This window comes from Andrographis paniculata, unplaced genomic scaffold (genome assembly GCF_009805555.1).
Source record: "Andrographis paniculata isolate CXL003 unplaced genomic scaffold, ASM980555v1 Contig57END, whole genome shotgun sequence".
In the NCBI taxonomy this organism is placed as follows: Eukaryota; Viridiplantae; Streptophyta; class Magnoliopsida; order Lamiales; family Acanthaceae; genus Andrographis; species Andrographis paniculata.
Window position 1 is genome coordinate 2,462,879 of NW_026137592.1, and position 20,763 is coordinate 2,483,641.

The 20,763-nt window shown below is 28.5% G+C and overlaps 3 protein-coding genes across 4 annotated transcripts; 1 reads left to right on the top strand and 2 right to left on the bottom strand.

Annotated features, from left to right (window-relative positions):
• Positions 1-823: 823 nt before the first annotated feature.
• LOC127257341 (probable carbohydrate esterase At4g34215) lies at positions 824-2,992 on the bottom strand. Its single transcript, XM_051283719.1, has 2 exons — positions 2,238-2,992; positions 824-1,223 (listed from the first exon to the last, which is right to left on the bottom strand). Exons 1-2 carry the CDS (start codon positions 2,856-2,858, stop codon positions 942-944), a joined length of 903 nt encoding a protein of 300 aa, XP_051139676.1. The 5' UTR covers positions 2,859-2,992; the 3' UTR covers positions 824-941.
• Positions 2,993-12,280: 9,288 nt separating this feature from the next.
• LOC127257296 (WUSCHEL-related homeobox 4) lies at positions 12,281-14,647 on the top strand. Of its 2 annotated transcripts, none has more exons than XM_051283673.1 (3): positions 12,281-12,582; positions 13,141-13,431; positions 14,317-14,647. In XM_051283673.1, exons 1-3 carry the CDS (start codon positions 12,364-12,366, stop codon positions 14,488-14,490), a joined length of 684 nt encoding a protein of 227 aa, XP_051139630.1. In that variant the 5' UTR covers positions 12,281-12,363; the 3' UTR covers positions 14,491-14,647. The 2 variants fall into 2 exon arrangements, with proteins under 2 accessions (XP_051139630.1, XP_051139629.1); XM_051283672.1 differs by having other exon boundaries at positions 12,282-12,582; positions 14,314-14,647.
• Positions 14,648-17,021: 2,374 nt separating this feature from the next.
• LOC127257415 (cytochrome P450 76T24-like) lies at positions 17,022-20,763 on the bottom strand. The gene is made up of 2 exons (XM_051283821.1): positions 19,855-20,763; positions 17,022-17,783 (listed from the first exon to the last, which is right to left on the bottom strand). Exons 1-2 carry the CDS (start codon positions 20,761-20,763, stop codon positions 17,166-17,168), a joined length of 1,527 nt encoding a protein of 508 aa, XP_051139778.1. The 3' UTR covers positions 17,022-17,165.

Sequence of the window (20,763 nt, forward strand, 5' to 3'; positions counted from 1 at the left end):
GATTTAAATTTTTGTTTAAATAGTATTTTTTAATGATATTTTAGCTCAAATACATTATACGCTATGTCAATATACATATTTGTAAAACTTTTGATATTATTTATTAACTTTTTTTTTTAATATCATATCATATGTCTATTTTTATCTCATAAAATATAATATTATATACATATTTAACTTTTTACTATTCTACAAAATTTTTCTAAAAATTCAAAAATTTCTAATAAACGTGAGAAAGTACTGTAACTCTTTTATCCTACTCCAAGGAATCTCTGTATACATCCTTTAATAAATATGCTCTGATGGTTTCCTTTGCTTTGAAGCAATTTCTCACACATATGTAGCCTTTATTTCAAATTAATTTTCGATACTTCATTTGTTTTAAATATAACTGGTAGTATATTGAAAATGAAGACATTTGTGTACGCAAGGATGACTTGCTGGTGTAGGGTTGAATTTGTGACCGGCCGCACACAAATAGTAAATATTTGTGGTAAAATTCAGAAAAGACCATAACCTATGTGTTTTTGAGTTTGGTTCAAGAATATTTTATTTAGATTTTGTATTTAAATAATATTTTATGGAATATTTTGGAAACAAAAATATAAATAATAATTTATTTTTTTTAAAAAAAATGTGTTAAAAGAAACACACTCTAGCTTGGTTGGTGGACTCATTGCAACAACTCTACCACTAATTTTGGTACACTATCACCTAACGAATTAAAACTAACCGAAAAAACAAAATAAAAATTGGCAATATTTGTAATGAAAAAATAAAATAAAATAAAATCTAAATCTAAACTTTTCATCTTTCTCCAAAGAATTATATGTTGTCACATGAACTTCAATAATCAATATGATAATTTTGCAAAAGTTAAATACCTCATGAATACTTCACATCATTATATAATATTTCCGCTATAAATTATAACAGAAATATTATACAATCATACAAAGTAAATATTTTAAACACCCGAGAAAAGAAATAGCCGGAAGTCTTGTGACTGCCGAGCTCTGAGCTGACAGAGGCGCCGAAAACCGCAGGAAGGCATCGGCCAACTTCCGGCCAAGCCTAACTTGCGATGCCGTCGTGAGATGCAAGGCGTCGGGATCCAGCTCTAGCCCCATTGCATCGACCGATCGGACATTCGGAAGATCAATATCTTGCTGAGCTTTTCTTACAATATCTACATAAAGCCCTTCTCCCGACGCCAATAAAACCTATGTATATCATTACATAATATATATATATATATATTCGAATTGTTATTATGCTAATTGTAATTAATCATCATAGTGCTAAAGTACACACAATATATACCGACAATATATGAAATATAGATTTAAAACAATACATGAGCAATATATAATCCACACAACACATCTATATTGATACAAGACATATGAAATAGAATATACAATATATACTAACTCCAATCAACATCATAGTTATTCTTTTATTTATTTATTTTTTGTGTAGAAAATTATACTAAACTACATTTAATTACTATGTTGGCTAAAAAAAAACAAAGCATAAATACAGAAATAAAAAAGAATAATAAAAAAAAAATAATAATTCCATAACAACATACTATAAGTTAAAAAAAAAAGAAAAGAAAAAATTACAAGTAATTCATTAATTAATATTCTCTAGTTTATTTCTTTTATTCGTTATTTTTATTTTCATTAGTTTCATTTTAATTTTTTTAAATATAATTATATACTTTATTTACATTTTAAATTTTATGATTTTTTTAAATTTTAATTATATTATTTAGTTATTTTAATCTTAATTTATAATTAATTTTATTATACAATATTATACAATAATTATTTATAGTAATATACTTCATAAGTCCGCCTCTTAAGGGTCATATTTATATTTTGGGTTATTTGGTTATTGTACTTAACATTAAAAATTCTTATATTTGTATAATTTTTTTTTTTACAAATATCATTCTATTAGTATTATAAGACACTAATGAAATGAAAGTATAAATTTTTTCTTAATTTTTACTATATTTTGATATAATAATTAATATTTAAAGATAGAAAAAATAAAACTCTTAAAGTCGGACGAAAATAATATTTCTTAATTACTTACTAATTATATATTATCTAAATTTTTCGTATCTACACTGAATCGAACACAAAAACTGAGACAGAGGGAGTAATAACTAATCCATGGACGGACAGGATCAAATCCAGGAAAATATCTACGATGGATCGCGGTACCTGAACGAACGGCAGCGATGGAGATCCAAGATCCGATCTGACGGCGGAGATGAACGTTTCCAATCTCCCTTTGTAAAGCACGGCGTCCTGAAAGCTCTTGGTATCACTCTCTCCTTGGTACCAAAGTATCCCTTTAATCAGGCCGTGTTGGGTCCCGTGTTGAGCACCCTCCGCCCGTGTTAAGCAATCATCGTAAATCCGGCGGCCGCGCCGCCACTCAGCGACGCTCGTCCCGCCGACGGCGCAGGGGACGAGCCCAATTCTCCCGATCCCCTTATCCTTCTTCAGCAAGTAATGGGCGAACGCCATTCCAGGCCCGATCCCGCAGGTCTTGTTCAAATCTATGTCGCGGTGGAGAGGCTCCCGGGCCTCCTCCCACCGGCCGGCGGCGCTCAGCCGGAGGATCCGGCGGTCCGGCCGGCATTGGGCCGGAGTTACGCCGTCCCAATTGCCGCCGGCGACGCCGCCTCGGCCGGCCATGTTGCTCTGTCCGGCGAGTATGAATATGGAGATGAATTGTTGAAATGAGCCATCGTCGTTTCCCGATAGGGTTAGGGCTGACGTGGCGCTGCAAATTGTTATTGCAGCCATTAACAAGATCATGAAGAACAGTGCAGCCATTCCCAAGTCTGAATTCAAGATCTTTGATTTAGGGTCTTTTATTATTATATTTTAAAAGACCCTAAAAATTGAATCTTGACTGTAATGTTGAAGAAAATTGAAAGATTCCATGGGACTAATTTGAACATGTTATTGTTGCTGGTGATGGGCAGACAGGTGTGGACATTTGGTAGTATTAATTAATTTAGTTCCCACCTGAAAGAAATTAAGACTTAAAATGGAAATATAATTAATTAATTAAGGTTCGATTTGGGGGAATAATGTGATGTTTAAACGACAAGGGTCTTGGGTTGCATTGCACTACACACTAAAGGAATCAAGAAATTAAATATTAATAAAAATGTGTCTTGGTTGGGTAGGTGGTCACGAGTTTTGTTGAATAAAAAAAATAAAAAATAGAAAATAAAATCCTTATAAGATGTAACAAATTAATTGATTGAGAAGAAGGCTGGTTTTATTGATTTTGTTAATAGATTTAACAATTTTATTTTAGTTTATGCATTGATCTAAAATTACCTTACGTGCTTTTATTCAGCAATTTGTTTCGATTTAAGTCATCGATATCAATCCAGATGCTTTCTTAAGTAGGCCGAGGAATCCATTCAGGGAGACAAATAATCACGGCATGAAAAAAATAATGCTGGCCCGGCCCTATTTTTGAAAGTAATATTTAAAATTTAATAAATATATATATTAAATTTTGAAATAAAGATAAAAATTAAAACATAATTTGACGGCAAATTTTTTGATTTGTATATGTTTGGTTGTGGCTTTTTAATTCTCTATTTTTACTATTTAACTGTATTTTGTTTTAAATTAATTCAAAGCAAAAAATATAAACAAAATAATTTTAATATAATAAAAAAGAGAAAGTGTTCCGGCATGGCATGATCCGATCTCAAACTAGGTCATGCTCGGGCCGGCCTTTCCAAGCGTGATTTTCAATCGGGCCGTTCTGGTCCAACACCGTTTAGCATCGGGTCGAACTGGCCCGAATTGCCGCTCCTAAATCCATCACAATGACTTGTCAACCGACCATTGAAGTTGAAATCTTGAGCGACTACACAACACTCTTTTAGGGTGTATTTGTTCGGGGGTTTGAATTTTGAGTTGAGATTTGAATAGTAAAAATTTTGAATTTGAATAGTTGTATGATGTGATATAAATAGGTGTTGATGTGATGTTTTGAATGTAAAATTGATTTTTAGTATAATATAAAAAATAAAAAATAGGTGTTTTATTTGATATTTTTTTAGAGAAAAAATTGGATGAATAGTGTAAATTCAATCCAATCCCCCAAACAAACACACCCCTTGGGTTGTTTCTTTTGACATCAAACCTCAAATTATTACTATTTGATTATGAGTTTTTTTTTTTTAAAAAAAAAATACACTTTTTTTTTTTTTTTTACAAATATCCCATCACACAAAATTTTAATACAAAATCCAAATCAATTTTTTTTCTAAACAAATAAAAAAAAACACACCCTAAATAACTCCGTCTACTTATATTTTGAATTTTATTTTCGCATAATTCACTATTTTGCCCCTAGAAAACATAAAGTCAATCACTCAAATTTCATTTAAAATAATATATAATTTTTTTTTTTATTTCCTATTCAGAATATTTCATAAAACAGCTTAGATACTTTTTTGTTTAAATTTTTATTATGTCCTAAAACAATTCAAAATACTTACGTTGTGTTCTCTTGTAGTTTTAACACATACTTTTACTATTCAAATTCTCTTTTTCCTACAAAAATATTAAATCAAATAATTTTTTTTCTATATTATACTATAAATTTATTTTACGTTCAAAACATCACATCAACATCTATTTATATCACATCAAACAACTATTCAAATTCAACTTTTTACTATTCATAAATCCAAACTCAAAACTCCAAACCCACAAACAAACACATTGTTAAATACTTTTGAAATTATTGATTTTATTTATTTATTTATTATTTTTTTTTTGTAATTTCAAACTTAATTAATACTATTTTCAATAAAAATATATTTTTACTTTCATAAAATATTAAAATATTATTTAAACAAAAATTCAAATCAATACCTCAAATTTCAATCAAGAACCAAACAACTATATAAATAAAGAAACATACTCTATATGTCCCTTAATAATCTATTCAATTTTTTTTTTTTTTTTTATTTTGATCCGTTTCATAACAAAATATTCACCGTACTATCTACCTAACATTACAAATACCCTTCAAATTTACAATATATTACACAAATATCATTACATTTATATCATACAATACTAATAGGATTAATTTAGTCTTTTTACTTTTATTTCTATTTTATCTCAATATAATACTAATATTTCTAAAATTCCATGCAAAAAGCAAATGAATATATAAATATGAGACAAAAAATGTATCATAAATTTTATGATTGATAAATGGAAGTTTGAGGTGAAAAAGAGAGGTGAAAAGCATATGTAAATAATGAATGGGATGGCATAATGAAAGGAGTTGGGATTGGACTTGGCAACCACACGCATGCATATATATTTTGCTCACACACACATTCACTTTATTTATTTATTTATTTATTATTAAACTTATAGTAATAACAACACTCTATCAAGAAAATAAATATTGACACATTAAAAACAATAAACGACACAAATATTTATTGATCGAGTTCTGTTATAAATTAATCTACATTGAGTAAATTCATTATAATTAATATTGAATGTAATACAAAACAACCATAAACTTCTTCAACTTATTTTTTCACAATGGTTAACTTTGTAATACCTGTGCACAAGTGCTGATTGTCTTAAACTCGCACTGACACTAATGTTTACAACAACCACGTAGTATTGCAGCTCAAGGCTCGTTACCAACTCCGGATCTCCATTATTATTATGATTATTATTAGGAGGGTAAATTGTTTTTTTAAGTTCCGTAATTGGACTCCTTTATCATTTTAGTTCCGTAAATGGAGGATGTCACAAACTAGTCTCATAAGTGAAAAATTTTCGTTGGTTTAGTCCTCCGGTGCCGGAGACGCCCACATGGCTCGCTGGAGGCCACGTGTCCGCCAGGTCAGCGACACCCGACGGATACGTGGGTTTTATTTTTTTTCTCATTTTTTTTAATTTATTTTTTAATTTATTTTTAATTTTAATTATCTTTTTTAATTTTTTTATTTGGTCCAATTAAAAAAATAAAAAAAATAAAAAAAATAAAATAAAATCCACGTGTCTGCCAGGTGTCGCTGACCTGGCGGACACGTGGCCTCCGGCGAGCCACGCGGGCGTCTCTGACTCTGGAGGACTAAAACAACGAAAATTTTCTACTTATAGGACTAATTTGCGACAGGCTCCACGAGATTAAAATGATAATAGTGTCCGTTAAGAGACTTAAAAAAACAATTTACCTTTATTATTATTATTATTATTATTATTATTATCACATAATCATACATTATATTCCTTTTTAGTTTGATTTTAATTTTATGTGTATTTTTAATTTGAATAATAACTTAATTATAATACTTTATGAAAGATAAATAATATATTTTTATAAAATACTATTGTATAATATATATCACTACTAGAAAAAAAGTTGATAATTGCGAAAATTTATTGCAAATTTTAATTGGTGACAAATAAAAAGTTACGGAAAATAATTTCGTGACAAATTTATATCAACTTTTTGCTTTGACTATTTTGTAAGTAATATTTGCAGAAAAAGCTACAAACAACTTTCCGTAATTATTTAAAGTAACAACTTATGTAACGAAAATGTCCAAGATATTTCTATTCCGTGTCTTTTGACTATTTCGTCATAAAAATTGTTACGAAATTTTTTCTTGACTATTTTAAGCTGCGGCAAAAATAACCAAAATATTTGCAACATGTTAAATCATTACAGATATTATCATAGTATAATTTTCGTGACTTTTTAAAATCAAATGTCACAACATAAGTAACGAAAACAACTATAGATTTTTCTTATTATCGTTTGTAGCTATTCAAAGTAATAACAAAATAATAAAATCATCATCAATATCTTTATTTAATATCGTTCGTAGCTATTTAATTTTTTGTTAAAAATTCATGATTATATATTAAATAAATATGTATATATTGTTAAAAGATAAATTTATAATCAATAATATTTATATAGTTAAAATATAATAACAAACAAAAATTAGTACTTTAGAGTAGATAGCTAAGTTGGTATGATAAGTCGTGCAAGTCTTTAATAACTAATAAGGTCACTAGTTCTATAAGATCATTGGTTGAAAAATAGTGTGGTACGGAGTAATTTGGAAAAAAAAAATAATCGTGTAGTTGCATTGAACAAAAATGATAATATAATTATATATTTTTTTTCAAAAATATAAAGTCACGGAATTATTACAACTTTCGTTAATATAAAGTCACAGAGGTGTAATACTATTATTTTGTAACTTATTGTAAAGAAAATGTCACAATTATAAAATATTCACGAAATTTTGTTGTAGCTTCTGTTACTATATAAAGTCGCAGACATGTCATGGTATTATTTAATAACTTATTGGCACAAAAATGTCACAACTTAAGAAAAATTACCGGTAAAATTCCACGGAAATAGTTCCGTATGTTTTTCCATGACTTTTTAGTAAAAAGTCACCGATTTGTATTAAAATCGTGACACATTTTACCGTGACTATAGCTTAATTTTACAGTAGTATATATATATATATATATTTAAAAAGATCATATATATATATATATATATATATATATAGACACTGGCTTTGATGATGGGTTTTTGTTTTTCTTCACCTAAAAGAGGACCAAAAGTTAAAGAAAAAGGTTCCACTCTATATTTTTTGTAATTATTAACTACTCCTTTATTTATTGTAGTTAGAGTGGGGTTCGATTTTTCTTTTTAAATTTTTCATTTTTCTTTTTTATTATAATATTTTGGTGGTCGTGCATAATTTTATTTGAAATAGTACAATTGAAATCATGGTTGATAGGTATATTATGGACTCATTCATACTTTATTTTATTTAATCTTTTTTATTTACTACGAATAACTAATTAATAGATAACAAAATTCAAAAAGTTAAAGTTAATACTAATTAATTTATTTTCTTTTTAATAATTGTAATTCCCACAAAAATAAAAAATCAACATTACATTCTAATCTATATATATTATGTATTTGACATCAGCCCTTAATTCCTTCGTTCTAAGACATTTTGTTTGAGCACGGGAATTTAGGTAGTATAAATTAGTTATTTAAATAGTGAAGATTAGTTATTTAATAATTAAAAAAATGTGAAATATGTGTTTAAATATTTTATATATTATATTTCAATAAAATATGATATTATTTTGTAGAGAATAAAATTTTATATAATATAAATAAATAATTATTTATTCATTTATTTATCATTAGCATAAATTAGTTTTATAAATTTGTAGAGTGTAAGGTATATAATTACTTTTGGAGCTAAGTTTAAAAAATATAATATTTTAATTATAATTAGTAGTTAAAAGTAGTGTAAAAATTATTTTGTCCTTACTTTTTAATGTAAAAATAATAATGTGATGATAGGGTAGGGTATGTCATTCCAAAAATTCATAAATACATATTTTTTTAAAAAAATTAATATATTACACATATTTATTATTTTTTATATTACTTACATAATTTCATTTACCTCAAATAAAAAAATAAATCTATTCAAACAATTTTACTAAACAAATATATCCGATGTATTTGTAAAAAAAAATGAAATATATAATTACTAAATATATATATATATATATACACACACGTTAATGTAGAACAAATGAAATACATATACTCCCTCCGTCCCATTGAAATATTACTATTTTCGTCCGTCCCAAAACAAGGTTACAATTTCTTAATTTAGTAATTGTACTACCTACTTAACATAATAAATACCATTTCAACTTACACTATATTACACAAATGCCATTACTTTTATATTACACCATACTAATAGGGGTATTTTTGTCTTTTTTTACTATAATCCAATATAATACTCCCTCGTCCCAGACACCGTGTCTGCTACACTGTACACACGGTATTTTAGGAGGGGTGTAATTAGTAGATAATTAAGAATGTATTAGTAAAAATAATTATCCTATAATATAAATAATTATAAATTAAGATTAATATAACTAGTTAGTTTAATTAAAATTAAAAAAAATTAAAAAATTTAAAATGAGATTTAAGTGTATAATCATTTTTAAAAAAAGGAAAGTGACATGATATGTGGGACGGACAGAAACGGCAACGTGGACATGGTATCTGGGACGAATGGAGTACTAATATTCAAAAATCTATGTGCAACAAGCAAACGCCACACTTCCAACGGACGGAGGGAGTATTTTAATTAAAATTTATGTTTATGTTTATTTATTTATTTTTAGATTGAGAGTTGAAAAAACTAAAAGCAAACACAACCCATATGAAAAAACCACATTAAAAAGTGAAAATGATATATACTAACATTTCAGCACTCTTTTCTTTAAAGAATAAAAGGCTTTCGATAAACACAACTTTTACATGCTAGTAAGTGTGCATTGTTTTTTTATATTAAAAAAAATAAATTAAATAGAACACATAATTTTTAATAAAAAAAAAATAGGAAAAAAAAAAAAAAAAAAACAAATCGAAGGCCAGAAAACATACCAAACAATTCAAGACACAAAATCGATCTCTTTTTAATGTTGTCATATAAAATTTTGACTATTCTTTTGTTATTTTCTATAATGATTTGGAATCAAACTGTCACAATGTTCATTGTGACTTTATATACATGTAATTTTTTCAGTTCATTGAGAATTTTAAGTGAAATATAAAAAGTTTAATTTGCTAGCTGTGTTAATATATATATTCTTTAAAAAATTGACATAATTTAGTAAAAATAAAAAATATATATTTACAAAATGTAACACCAAATATATATATATGTTTATAGAGAATTTAATTAAAATTTTGATTGTGCATAATCCTACTAAAATTAGAAAAAAATAAAATAAATTGAGGTAGATGATATCTCCAATTTATGCAAATTTAGCATCATGCTCGTTGGCCACTTACTATTATTGGAATGGTTGAAAAATAAGTTGGATATTCTAGGCACGCCACGTCATCATCCAATATTCCATAGATCAGATTCTCGAACGCACCAAATCAATTTAATAATAATAAAAATATACATTATATATATATATGTGTGCAAAAATATCCTAGTTCTTTTATTATTATTATTATTATTTTATTTTATTTTTTTTTATTTCACGTTAAACCTATGAAAGAAGTCCTAAAACTTTCACTCAAATTGCATGACAAAGGTTTTTATACCAATAACACAAAAAACACATAAAATTAGAACAATAGTCTCATTTTCATAAACAATCATATCACTATAAAATTATCATTACTTTTTCATTATTATTACACAATTGCGCTACTACTTTTTACACGAATACACTCACGAAGGCAAAAAAGTTTTTTACCCTACTTTTTACCCACTACCAATATAATATCAATATTGTTTAAATCTCGTGCCAAACACAACCCAGACTATAGTTCTGGGACGGAGGGAGTATATTTTTTAAAGTAAATACTTCTTCCGTCCCGACTCAAAGTACTCATTTTGCCATTTTTATTTGTACCACTCTAAAGTATCAATTTTCTATTTTAGTAAAAGTAATAATAAACTAATATCAAAATACTTTTAATTTTTACCTAAATTATAAATATATCATTACACATATAATTACTTTATATATAAAAATAAAAGGAAAAAATATCAAAATTTCTTACACACTTCTCATAACCAATAAAATACTATTATTTTTTAATTTACTACAAAATTCCAAAAAATCTATTTGGAGTGGGACAAAGAGAGTACTTGGTTTGATATTTTAGGCATGTCAATATTATGCTTGAAAGTGCTAAAATTAAAATGTATATATTTTTTTAGTAGACATGTTCTATTGTACTTGATCTTGCTAGACACATATGCAAGAATCCAACAATAGAAGATATTTTCTGTAACAATGTCTGAATTAAATACATAGCCAATTTTAAAAGCTAAAGTGATGAAGAAACATTACATCTGAGAGTGTGTTTGTTTGGGGGTTTCGATTTTGAGTTGAGATTTAAATAGTAAAAATTTTGAATTTTATTAGTTGTATGATGTGATATAAATAGGTGTTGATGTGATATTTTGAATGTAATATTAATTTTTAATATAATATAAAAAAAAATAAGTGTCTGATTTGATATTTTTTTGGGAAAAAAATTGGGATGAATAGTGAAAATAAAATCCAATACCCCAAACAAACACACCCTTAGGGTACCGATTATGGGACTGATTGAAATAATATAGTGCTTATTAACCCTAGTAATTACACTATAATGATATACACTACATATGGTTATTGTCGAAATAGTATGTGTTATTTGTATAATTAGCATGTGCTGTAATTGAATACGGTCATTCTTATATATTTTTACTAATCAATAAATATTATTATTTTTTTAATTTATTACAAAATTTCAAATGACCTATTTGGAGTAGGACGGAGAGAGTATTATACTCCATCCGTCCCATAACTAGGTATTCGTTTGCTTTTTGCATGGAGTTTTAGAAATATTAGTATTATATTGAGATTTAGTAGGAATAAAGTAGAAATTACTAAAATAACCTTATTAGTATTGTGTGATATAAAGGTAATGATATTTGTGTAATATATTGTAAGTTGTAAGGGTATTTGTAATGTTAGGGAGATAATACAGTTACTAAAAAAGGAAATTAATATTTTATTATGAGACGGACTAAAATGAAAAAATGAATAGTTTGTTATGAGACGGAATGAGTATATTACTATAACATATGATATATGCTGAGATTAGTGGTGATATATAAATTATGTGAAGTATTGTCATATGCTGTCACTTCATATACTTTGTTTTATTAATAAAAAAAAAAATTTTTTACGACAATAAAAAAAAATAGTATAAATTTAAATGAAGGAGTATAAAATATAATTATATTTGAAATATTGTCAACATTATATTAAATATATTAATTCAGCATTATAACCGCAACCATTATATCTATATATATATATATATATACTTTATCTCTCTTTGTATATACAAAGAGTGATATTTTATGGGGCTAACATTTCCACACCCAACATGACTTATCACATAGGGAATAGATATAAATAATTTTTTGATTTATCTCCCATCAAACCCCGATTCATACTTTAATAAATTATGTGTCTTTTTTTTTTTTCTTAAAAAAAAAAAAAACGTGTGATGGTCAACGATATCTCATGATTTGGTCTTAGTTAATAATAATCCACCCATCACTTCCAACCTCAATTTGTTGCCTCTTAATTTCAATTCCCATAATCATATTTCTTTATATATTTATATGTATATGTATATAAACACTAGAGTTTGTCTGTCATCCACTCCTCCATGGGAATTCATACAATGAAGGTACATCAATCACTGACACGTGGACGATTCTGGGATCACCACCCCTCCCCCCTCCACTGCAACCGCCTCCGACCGATCCCTGCCACCGCCACCGCCGCCGCCGCCGCCGCCACCTTCGACCTCAAGAGCTTCATCAGACCTGAGAGTGGTCCTCGAATAACCCTATCCTCGGATTCTCAGAACAAAGAATCAGCTCAGGTATCATATATATATATAGTATCGTACACATTATTACAACATCTGTTAGTTTCCTGTGCATGGTATATACATATATATATATATATATAAATATTTGTCTCATAACATTTATATTAGGATTAATTAATTCATTTTGAATGAGAATCTCTATGGGTGTGTTTCGCTTGTGTTTAATATTTTATAAGACAGAAATAACTAGTTTTTATTTTAGCATATAAAATTATACAATAATTTTTATTTTTATCTTTTAAAAAAAAACCTCGAAAAGAATCTATTAAACAACAATAATTTAAGCATAAATATACAAATAAATCCCGCTTCCCTACATTTTAAGATACAAATTCAAGTTCATCGCATATTCACTTTTTACTATTTCTAGTGATACATAATTTTTTCTCACAAAATATTGTATAAAACTAAAGTTTAAGTAACTCAAAATTCAAATCCAAATATAAGGAGAACACAGACATTAAAAACAAACATATTAATAAATTTCTAGGAAATTTTTTGATCCTACAAAATAGTCGATCGCGCACATAATCATACACACTTGTGTAGGTGGAAGGAGGCGGGACAAGATGGAACCCGACCCCGGAACAAATTGCACTACTAGAAATGTTGTACAGACGAGGAATGCGCACACCAAATGCCGAACAAATCGAGCAAGTCGCGGCTCAACTCAGCAAATACGGCAAGATCCAAGCCAAGAATGTCTTCTATTGGTTCCAAAACCACAAAGCGCGCGAGAGGCAGAAGCGCAAGCGCAATACCCTCGGCCTCGGCCTCGCGACCTCGCCGGCTTTCTCAAATTCCTTCACTTCTGCTTCTCTTCTCTTGTCTACTCTCAAGGTATTGTATTTATACATATATATATATATATATATATGTGCATTTTAAATTGCTTTTGTTATTTTCTTTATATACAATGTAGGAATAATTTAAGTTCCCTAAATTGACATAGAAACTGCCGAAATAAAGTGTTACGAGTCATTTTCTATGATTGTTTTGAATAAGGGGTCTTTACAAAAGTATTTTGTATTTCATAGAGATTAAATAGTTATTGTTATTTATATTTTATTTTTTAAAGGAGAGAGAAGTATGTTATTTTTAGGTTTGATGTTAGAAATTGCTTAAAATATTATTTATTTTCATAAAATATCTACCTACTATTCAAGGCAAAAATAAAATAGAAAATAAAACTAAACTAAAAGACACGCACACCCTTTATTTTATTTTATTTTTTTATTGAAATAATGATAAAAGCTAAGGTAGATAAAACGATAAAGAGCTATTCAAAAGAAAACTAATGAGATGATTTTGGGTGTGTGTGTGTGTGTTTCAATGCAATTATGTGAAGCTTAATAGGATTTTATTCACTACACGTATAATATTTTTACATTAGATAACGATCGATGGTGAATGATTAAGTTAAAAAGAACCCTATTAAACAATTATTCTTTCCTTTTTTACAACAATGGATCAAGAAAATAGTTTCAAGAATATATTTTTATTGGAAATGACAAAATTGTGTAGCAACCAAGAAAACCTAAAAAAACACATCCTTTCAATAGGTCCACATTTAGAATATATTGTCTAGTCAAGGGCTTTCATCAATAATTCAAATGGATTGTTCAAATCAACCTATCCATCGATCCTTTACCAAATAATTAAATGCATATACTTTTCAAAGTTATTACATTTTTCTGTATATATATATATATATGAATGCAGCAGGGAGGAGACATAGACGAGGGATCATTCGACAGCAAGAGGAAGTGCAGATCACAGACATGCTTTGAAGAAGACAGCAGATCAGAAGATCAAGAATGGCGTAAGGAAGACGATGGACATGAGAATTTAAAGACCCTCCAACTCTTCCCTTTGCACCCTGAAGGGAGAAAACCCTAATCAAATCAATCGATTAATTAATTAAATAAATCATTCTGAAATGTTTGTATTTTGTTGTTAGACTGCATTGGGTTCTGGTTTGATCATTTTTCTTTTGCTGTTCCTTTGTCCTTTTCTTCCAGAAGGAATATATAAAAGTCACTTTGTTGTATCGGTCCACGCATGCTTTAGTTTTCTTCTGTCGTAATAATAATTATAAATAACATGTGTTCCTAGCTCCAAACCAAACTAATATATATATATATAAAAGTATGTGGAGCCAAAGTGCCTTTAGGCCACTTTGATTTAATTTCCTATCTTTTCACTACAGCAACTTGATGCAAATTAAACCACCCTTTCACCTTCTAACTTTTGGTTTAAAGTTAGAGGAAACTAAAAACAATGCCACTCATGATTGTCTACCCATCTCTTACAATAATATTCTTCATCCTCATGACACACACACATACACACACATATATATACATATATATATATATAACACCTAACAAAAATTTCACAAAATACGACACAAAATAATATTTCATCCATTGTCGTCCAAATATGTACTCAAACTTTTAGGCATAAGTTTTAATGTAAGGCTATCTCTAACACATCAACTCTATTTATCCAGTTTTATCTCCAAATATGCAGTTGCTACAGTAATTTTATTTCAACAATAACTCCATTTTTCACTATTATTCTTCAAATATTCAATTTTTTCTATTATTTTAAACAACTTTTTGTTTTTATAATTTTAAATGAAATTTTTAAAATTTTAAAAAATAAAAATTAAATTTAAAAGTAAAATTTATAATTTTAAAAATTAAAAAAATTTTAAAAAATAAAATAAAACAAACACACCATAAATGACATTTGCTACATTGTACTGTAGCAAACACAAAAAATGGTGTTACAATTGACGTCCGATTGAAGACCGTCAGCGGCATAAATGAGGTTACAACGTCAAAATTGACGTTGCATTGGATATGCATTAAATGTGTTTTTTTTTTCTTTTATAGTTACATTTTTTTTTTCATGATAACTAAGAAATAAAAGTGAGTATAATTTGGAGGATATGGGGAGTAATATTTAGATTTGTTTGGTTAACGGTTGAGATTATAGTTGGAATAATTTTATTATTTGGAATGAGATGTTTAATTGATGATTGAGCTATGTAATACTCCCTCCCGCAATAAAAAAAATATACTTATATAAGTTGGATACGAGTTTTAAAAAATATAATATTATATTAATTGATTGTGACATAAAGTAAAGATTTTGAAAAGTATATGAATTAGTTAACGATGTGAGTGAAAAATTTAGATAAATTGAGTGTGTAGGTATTGGTGAAATATGTGTTAATAAGTATAATATTGTCCTGTAACGTATGACTTGGTAGGGCGGGGTGAACTCGTGACCGTGAGGTCATGAGTTCAAACATTTTCGGGTCTTATCCGACACATACAATTCATTTAGTATAACTTGTCTTTTACTTAAAGCACACTCGAAAAGTAACAACTTGAAAAATTTACATTTTTTTTATGGACAAACAAAAAAAGCATACATAAAACAACCTCATCATTAGCTATATAAAGCAATTGGAAAAATGTTGACACTCAATTATTCAAGCTCGTCCGGTAGAAGAGATCGAGCCCGCAAGTAGACAAGAAATTAAGTCGAGGGTAGGCAAAGGTGGCCTCGGAAATTCGAAGGCAATAAGCAAAGTTGAAGGTGATGCAGCAGTGGTTTTCTACTTGTATGGCTCAATAAAAATGATTTGCTCGTCGATCATCCAGCCGGCCATACGGCTCAAAATCATACGATCGCGATCAATGGCCAACCAAAGAATATGAAAGAAGCCCTAATAGCTTGGGTTATCCTATTTCTGAAATTGGAAGTTAGTATTAATGAAAAAATTAAGGACATTTTTCTTTCGAGGGAGTTTGAGAAAATTGAATTTGAATTTAAATTAAATTTAAATTTGTGTATATATTTTATTAAATTATAATTATTAAAATAATTAAATAATTAAATAGTTGTTGAGCCCAATCCGGCCCATTTCCCTTCTTAGTCTTTTCAATTTTATACCTTAAAATCTTGAGTTGTTTAATTATCAATAAAATATAAAGAAGTATTGGATATATATATATATATATTTAATTTTGCTAATAGATAATTAAAAATACAAAGAATTTTGAATTATGAAAAAATAAAAATAAAACACAAATAAATGTAAAAAAATGCCTATATGGCCTTAAAAAAAGATGCGAGAAAATTTCTTCAACCAAAACTAACAAAGATTGCATTAGAACAAAGACCACAAAGATTGAATTGTCACTTGAATATCAAACTTCTAATATTCTTTTAGACTATAGATTTTGTGCCGATCTGGCCAAGTCAGTATAGGTTTATTTGACCGGATCAACATATGACCAACATATTTATGCATATCTCAACGTATATTATATTATAAAATAACATATGTTAAGTTATAATAAAATAAATGTTGTATTAAATATGCTAAGATATGTATAAATACACGTTGATCATCTCTATAACATACGTTTATTTAGTCAAATCAGCACTATGCTGACTTGATTGAATCAACAGTTGATCCATACCCATTCTTTTACGACTAAACATTATGTCAATAACGACAAAGACCATCCATCCATCTACCATAATACAAATCTTTATCTAATATGCAAAGGTATAGCCCTAAGAGGCAAATCCTTTTGTAATGAAAGTCCAAAATTTTCACTAATATCGACATCTTCCGGCTCGATCCCACCCTCGAGTTCCCAATCAAAATTATGAATCAAAGAAGCAACCATTAAGTGGATCATCCTATAAGCCAATGCCATCCCCGGACAGATTCTTCTCCCGGCGCCAAAAGGTATCAACTCAAAATTCTGCCCTTTGACATCAATTATTTTTCCATGTAAGAATCTTTCGGGATCGAACATATTAGGGTTTGACCACACAATGGGGTCTCTTCCAACTGCCCATATGTTGATGAAGATCAAAGCATTTTTAGGTATTGTATAATTTTTTATTTCGATATGATCGTCCCTACCCTTTGTACGTACCAAAAATGGCCCCGGGGGATGGTATCGAAAAGATTCTTTGATTATTGCTTGTAAGTATGGTAGCTTTGGGATGTCTGATTCTTCGATGAATCTCTTTTCTTGTCCTATAATTGTTTGGATTTCCAGTTTAGCTTTGCACATTATGTTGGGATTCCTTAATAGCTCTGTCATTGTCCATTCTACTGTACTTGATGATGTATCTGTTCCTGCTACAAATAAATCCTGAAAAATAACTTGTTAGTATGTATATCATTAAATTACAATATTTATCCTCCCAAGTAAAAACTATTTGAAAATTTTGTAATTTTTGTTACACACTATCAAAATTGTAATTTAATCAATACTACTTAGATTTCAAATAATTGTCCATTAGCAATTGTGTGTATATATATATATATATATATTTTTTTTTTTCTGGCACGGGTCTGTTTTTTTTTTTTTTTTTTTTTTTCGAACTAAAATAAATATTTATTTTCACATAATTTTAAATAAAAATATATTAATAATTTTTTAAACACTCAATTTTAAATTAATTTTAAACTACAGCCAAATAATAACAAACTAAGTAGTCTAACCTCAATAAATTTATCTAATTGAAAGAAGAAGAGTATTCAAGTGAACTCATAAAAGTCAAAGTTTGACTTATAAGTATAGATTATTAGGCAAGCAAAGACACGTTATAAATATTTATAGATAGCTTAAGCTATGTTTGGTTTATATATAGTCCCTCGGTTCCACATAATTTATTTTTATTTTTTATTTTCGTCCGTCTCACATATCTTGTCTTTTTTTATTTTTGAAAATATAATTATGCACTTTAATCGCATTTTAAATTTTATAATTTTTTTAATTTTAATTAAATTATTTACTTATCTTAATCTTAATCTATAATTATTTTTACTAAATAATAATTATTTTTACTAATACACTTCTTAATTACTTACTAATTATACTTTACCTAAATTCCCGTGGCTACAGTAATACACCCATATTACATGGGACGGAGGGAGTAATTTTTTACTATTTATTATTTTCTTTTAAAAAAATAAAAAATTAAATCATTAATTTTTATTTTTTATATTATAGTAAAAGTTAATTTTACATTTTAAAAATATTATATCAATACTTACTTATATAAAATCAAATAACTATTTAACAATTTCATTATTCAAAATCAAAACTCGAAAGAAATATCACGACAAAAACATTTTGGTAGGGACACATTATTTAAATTAGAGAAAATCAATGACCCTTGATGGTGTGTTTGTTTGAGATTTGGATTTTGAGTTGGGATTTGAATAGTAAAAATTTTGAATTTGAATAGTTGTATGATGCGGTATAAACAGGTGTTGATGCTATGTTTTGAATGTAAAATTGATTTTTAGTATAATATAAAAAATAAAAAATAAATGTTTAATTTGACGTTTTTTGAGGGAAAAATAGGATGAACAGTAGATTTAAAATCGAATCCCCAAACAAAATAATCAATTATCTATAATAACCATTTAATGGTCTATCAAAAAATGGTTTTGACAACTAATCAATTATCATACCTATATATTATTTTTTTTTTATGAATTGATTCCATAGCAGATCTCGAATTTGGCACAATGTCTAAAACTAGAAGATATAATCTAGGAGTTTATATTTATTAAATATTTCTAATTAAATTAAGTGGTTTTGGATGTACGTGTGCCTTAATTTTATTTAAAGGATATTTTATTTTAAATAATTTAAATATTATATCTTAATAAAATATGTATAATATAAATATTATTTTGTAAATGATAAAATTATATATAATAAAAATATAAAAATGAGGAAGTTTAAGTATTAATAAAAATATTTTTTTTTTTAGTGAAGAAAGATATAGAAATTAAAGAATTTGAAGGAAATCTCATTAAATACGTTTAAAATAACTAAATTTATTAAAAATTGTAAAAATAATATGTTTTACACGACAGACAAAAAAATGACGGGATAGAGGAAGTATATAAAACTAAGAATTACTTAGTTATCTATAGAGGTGGATATTACTGATACATTGAATACTAAAATATCAAAATAAAATATGACAATACTAAAATATTGAAATACCAAAATATATCTAATATATCAATTTATATTTCGTTACTATCTCGAAAAAATTCGATACACTGTATCAAAATTTTCAGGTACTTTTCGGTATAATATATATGGTATTTCGATTTAAAAAAGAAAATAGAAGATTCAAATAATTCACTATCTAATTTCTTGAATAACAGAAAAATAAAATAAAATAAAAAGTACTAACCAGAAGAAGATGTTTAATGTCATCACGACTTAAATGATCATCAGCTTCATCGTTCTTCTGATCTTCTTCATTGATTTGCAGCAGAGCTTCCAACATATCGTCCATGGCTTCTCCTCTTTCCGAATTCCTCCTCATCTCCAGCCGTCGATCAATGATTCCATCGAATATTCCCAACAGTTTGCCAACATAAAACTCCGATTCCCTTTTGATTCCCTGCAGATCAAACGTCCTCAAAATCGTGAAAAAATCCGCCACATTAGGTTTCCCCAAAACCCTCATTAACCCACGGATCGATTCGGCGAATTCCTGGCTCGAATCGGATCCATAGTCGGCGAAATCCATGGAGAAGAGGGTGTTGGATATCAGATTCAGCGCCGTCACGAACGCGGCCGTTCCGACGTCCATAACCAATTTTTTCCGGCAGCAGTCGCGGCCGTGGTCCACCAGCTTCCGCAGCTTCTCCTGGCGGAGCAACCGGCCGGAATCCAGGCGTTGGGCGGAGAACATTCGTTCTTGGCAGATCCGGCGGAGGCTCCGCCACTTTGCGCCGACGGGCAGACAGGCGAGGGATTTGGTGTGGTGGCGGAGGGCTCGGGCGGCGGCGCCGATGCGGCGTTCCGGGAAGGCGCCGTCGTGCCTGAGAAGTATTTCTTTGGCGATCTCCGGCGATGAGACGACGATGGTGTCGACGCTGCCGAGGCGGAGATGCATGAGAGGGCCGTAAGTTTTGGAGAGTTTGGCGAGGGATTGGTGAGGGTTTTTGCCGAGCTGGTGGAAGTTTCCGATGGCTATAAGTGGATAGGGCCCCGGCGGAAGGCGGCACCGCCGCCGCCGGAAATTGGAGTTGGAGAGGAGATTGAAAGTCAAAAGGAGGATTAGAAGGAGTAGAACAAAAGTTGTGAAATCCAT

Coding starts and splice junctions, on each gene's coding strand:
- LOC127257296 (XM_051283672.1), top strand. CDS start 12,364: ATGGGAATTCATACAATGAAGGTACATCAATCACTGACACGTGGACGA. Junction 12,583..13,140: donor AGAACAAAGAATCAGCTCAG/GTATCATATATA, acceptor ACACTTGTGTAG/GTGGAAGGAGGCGGGACAAG. Junction 13,432..14,313: donor TTCTCTTGTCTACTCTCAAG/GTATTGTATTTA, acceptor ATATGAATGCAG/CAGGGAGGAGACATAGACGA.
- LOC127257341 (XM_051283719.1), bottom strand. CDS start 2,858: ATGGCTGCACTGTTCTTCATGATCTTGTTAATGGCTGCAATAACAATT. Junction 1,224..2,237: donor CATCGCTGCCGTTCGTTCAG/GTACCGCGATCC, acceptor TGATATACATAG/GTTTTATTGGCGTCGGGAGA.
- LOC127257415 (XM_051283821.1), bottom strand. CDS start 20,763: ATGGATTTCACAACTTTTGTTCTACTCCTTCTAATCCTCCTTTTGACT. Junction 17,784..19,854: donor ACATTAAACATCTTCTTCTG/GTTAGTACTTTT, acceptor GTTATTTTTCAG/GATTTATTTGTAGCAGGAAC.